Source organism: Fusarium pseudograminearum (assembly GCF_000303195.2).
Source record: "Fusarium pseudograminearum CS3096 unplaced genomic scaffold Unplaced101, whole genome shotgun sequence".
NCBI classification, from domain to species: domain Eukaryota; kingdom Fungi; phylum Ascomycota; class Sordariomycetes; order Hypocreales; family Nectriaceae; genus Fusarium; species Fusarium pseudograminearum.
This window is the reverse complement of record NW_017607675.1, coordinates 1-4,062: the sequence shown is the minus strand read 5'-3', so window position 1 is coordinate 4,062 and position 4,062 is coordinate 1. Positions and strand designations below refer to the sequence as shown.

The window sequence follows — 4,062 nt, the reverse complement described above, 5'->3', positions numbered from 1 at the left end:
TTTTTCAAGCAGAAGACGGCATACGAGATTACAAGGTGACTGGAGTTCAGACGTGTGCTCTTCCGATCTTTAGTCCTTGTAATAGCGCTGTAAGGCTCTATAGACATAGTAAGCACCACTGTAATTTCTATAATAGCGACTATAGCCCAATCTTTTGCCCTGTGGCGTAGTGGTTAGTTGCGACTGTTATACCTGGCGTGCGGTGGGCCCATGCCTGGGCAGCGTCGCATCACGCCATTAGCCGCGGCCGCCTATGTCAGTTGGGTCTGTACGGTGCAGACCCGGCGGCCTTACGGTTAAGGCTTATTTATACAACACCAGGGCCCATACATCGTTTCACATGTGAAAGCTATTGAAGGTTTACTTTCAGTTGTGGTACGGGTCCAGTCCGCCCTTGTAGAAGCTAAAGCTATCCAGGTAGTTACATTAAGCAGTCCATCTCAAATGCATGAGTGAGGATCGCACTGGTCTGTTTCCGGGGATGGTCCGTTAGTGGGTGGCTAACGTTAAGCACAGCCCCACCTTCGGCGTTCGTGGATTTCAGCACTAACTTACAGCTTTTAGCTCAGCATGCATATCCTATTCCCGGTTGGGAAATTTCCTAGCCTCAGGAAAATTGTATTTTTATTTTTAAAAACATTTATAAATTCTGACGTCATGATTTGAAACCCTAGGTATACGCTAGTGACAGAGGGCCAGGACGATTTCCCCTCAACTTCTATGCAGCTTATTCTATTAAGCGGCCAAAGCGGGCATCAACGTTGTGACTGCCATCAGACATCGTATTAGCGACGACTGTGTTTATAAGTTACCAATGGATACGGCCACCAAAGCGCTCGACGCCAATGTACCCGCCACGAGCGACATCCTCGATTGCTTGCCCATCCCCGCTCTTGTCGTCTCACCGTCGTATCGCATACAGAGAGCCTCGACTGGCTTGCTAGAGGTATGGGGTCGCAGGCGTGAAGAACTTATCGATCAGGACCTCTTCGTTGCCCTCTATCAAGGCTCACCGACTGAAAGATTCGATCGTATTCCCTTCGTCTACGCCATTGAGACTGCTCTTGCGGCTCGAGCTCTCCGTCTGTGTTATGCGGCCTATATTGCAAACGGTATTTCTTGGACTGCGCGTATTATACCTGTTCACAGAGATGATGAACTACTGTGCCTGATCTTGGAATGGGAGAAGGCCGAACTCCACACCACAGTCGTCGATGATGGAATAACACAGAGCTGGCTGCCTATTGATGACACCTTCCGCATCCTCGTCCAAGCTGTGAAAGATTATGCCATCTTCCTACTTGATACTTGCGGAAACGTGATGACCTGGAATACTGGAGCAGAGTTAAACAAGGGTTATAAGAAGGAAGAAATCATTGGTAAGCACTTCTCGACTTTCTATGGCGAGGAAGATATCCGGTCTAGGAAGCCCGAGAGAGAACTCGAGATTTGCTTGCGTGAAGGCAGGGTAGAAGATGAAGGCTGGCGCTACCGTAAGGACGGCAGCCGATTCTGGGCCAATGTCATTATCACGGCCATCTATAAGAACGATATCCACGTCGGTTTCGGCAAGGTTACCCGGAATCTCACTGAGCGAAAAGAGGCAGAACTGCGGCTAATTGCTGCTTACGAGGAGAGCACGAAGTTAAAGAACGATTTTCTGGCAAACATGAGTCACGAGATCCGTACGCCAATGCACGGTTTGCTCTCTGCTTGCTCCCTGCTTCTGGACAGCCGCCTAACCGAGGAGCAGCGAGAGACGGCTAATATGATTGAAGAGTCCGGCCTTGTCCTGTTGCGGATTCTCAATGATATCCTCGACTACTCTAAGATTACAGCAGGCAGTTTTTCTATCAAGAATGACAAGGTTGATATCGCTAGTGTGGTCACATCGGTCGTGCATTCCGTGCAGACCGCTCTGCAACCGGGAGTGTCCATGAGACTGATTCTATCACCAACCTTGCCAAAGTGGGCAGAAGGGGATCCTCTGAGGTACCGTCAGATTTTTGAGAATGTTGTCAGCAATGCTGTAAAGTTTACCGAAAAGGGGTACATTCTGGTGCGCGTATCTTTGCTCGCAGAAGACGTGTCCACTTACACGATCTTGACTGAGGTCTACGACACTGGACAGGGAGTGACGGAAGATGACGTCCAGAAACTGTTCAAGCCATTCACGCAGCTTGATACTCCACATCAGAAGCGTCGCCCTGGGACTGGGCTCGGACTGTCCATTGCAAAATCACTCACTGAGCTGTTGGGTGGAAACATTGGGTACAAACCTAACCCGGAACGGCAGGGCAGCATCTTTTGGTTCTCAGTCAAGCTTAAGAAGCTTAACAGCCTTCAGCAGATACAAACCGTCGACGCTCTGCCAGACCCTAGCAGCGACCTGTCGCGACCGGAGGTTTCACAAGACAATGATCTTGCGGCGCAGCTGACACAGTTGATGAAGATCTCGCCGACGACGCGAATCCTCGCGGCCGAGGATAACATCATCAACCAAAAAGTCCTGGTCGAAATGCTGCATGGCTTTGGATTCCAGCACATAACAGTTGTCTCGGACGGCGCCCAGGCGGTCTCGTCACTATCCGCCGCGGCTGGTGCCTTTGACTTGATACTCATGGATATTAGTATGCCGGTGATGAATGGTTACGAGGCGACGGTCCGGATACGGAATAGTGGCATACGTTTACCTATAATCGCCATGACCGCCTATGCGCTTAAGGGCGATATGGAGCGCTGTATGGAGAAAGGCATGGATGACTACATCGACAAGCCAATGAATAGGCAACTGCTAATGAAAAAGCTGCTAAAGTGGCTTGTACGCCCGGCCGATACGGTGCTGGCCACTACTGCACGAGAGTAACAGAAAGTTCCGCCTTATCAGCATTCGACTTCCCGGCAGCAGTGTTGAAATCCGTCACGGCAGATTTGTGGACTGTATCTTTGGCGGCGAAGGGGTCGCGTCTCTTGCAGTAATATTTGGTGTTGGGCACAATAGCCTTATAACCGTTGTTGGTTGGGAAAGGATCTTTGAGAACGCCTCTGTCTCTTCTTTGAGATAGCGTTCATTAGCATACAGGATGACGACGATGGAACTGTTGGTACCACCGTCGCCGCCATCGACAGCTATTTTATCTGAGTGACTTCAGTTCGGGACGGCATGCCTCTTAGTCTGTCGGAAAGAAGCGTTTGAGGGAAGCCCCGTTTCTGGGCCCCTCGGTTCTGTGAGAGGCCGTTGTCTGTGATATCTAGTATACAATCGACAGAACCACCCTCTGGGTAGGATGCTGGAGTCATTCTAAAGACAATTCGCAAGGGTTGCTGCATGTATAAGTCAGGTGAGGCTTCATGGTGGCTGGCACGGGAAGAAGGTATCTGCAGAAATCTTACGCGATGGGTCTATAACTATATTACTTCTGTGGATAAATAAAGAATATCCTAATAATAAATAATATAGCTCTCTTAATAATTTAAAAATATTTTTAATATACTTAATACTGTTTTTAACTAAATATTATATAATGTAATATATATAATAAGTAAGTAAGTTAAAAATCCCTTAACTTTATATTTAACTATTTAATAAACTGATTTTTAACTACTTAATATTGCAATCTAATAAAGAGATCTAATACTTCTTACTCTTTAAGCCCTTTAAAATAATATAAATTAAATCTCTAATATGCTAATAGTATTTACTAGACCTCTTTACTAAAGCTATAAATTTAGTAAAATAGCATTTAATCTTAATATAATACTATTCCTAACTTATAAAGACTATTAGATTTAAAAGATTAAATTATAATTTAATATACTCTTAAGATAGACTTATATAAATTTCTATTATAACTATATAATATTAAAGAAATAGTAAATTAACTATATATTAACTATATTATATAATTAATTAATAAGTATTTAATATAAGGTAATAAGTTATTTAAAAAGAGTACTTTTAATAGTATAATATAGTTAATAAGTAAGTAGACTAAATAAGTAAGTAAATTAAAAATCCTTTACTTTATATCTTTACTATTTAATTAGATAATTCTTAATAAC

At 44.6% G+C, this 4,062-nt stretch overlaps 1 protein-coding gene across 1 annotated transcript, besides 4 other annotated features; it reads left to right on the top strand.

The window, feature by feature from the left end:
* Positions 1-612: 612 nt before the first annotated feature.
* Positions 613-649: a repeat region.
* A 165-nt stretch (positions 650-814) lies between these two features.
* Positions 815-2,866, top strand: FPSE_11251 (uncharacterized protein; the record flags this gene model as incomplete). The annotated part of the gene is made up of 1 exon (XM_009264368.1): positions 815-2,866. The coding sequence occupies one exon, from the start codon at positions 815-817 to the stop codon at positions 2,864-2,866; it is 2,052 nt and encodes a 683-aa protein (XP_009262643.1).
* A 599-nt stretch (positions 2,867-3,465) lies between these two features.
* Positions 3,466-3,559: a repeat region.
* Positions 3,560-3,656: 97 nt separating this feature from the next.
* Positions 3,657-3,678: a repeat region.
* A 109-nt stretch (positions 3,679-3,787) lies between these two features.
* Positions 3,788-3,930: a repeat region.
* Between the last annotated feature and the right edge of the window lie 132 nt (positions 3,931-4,062).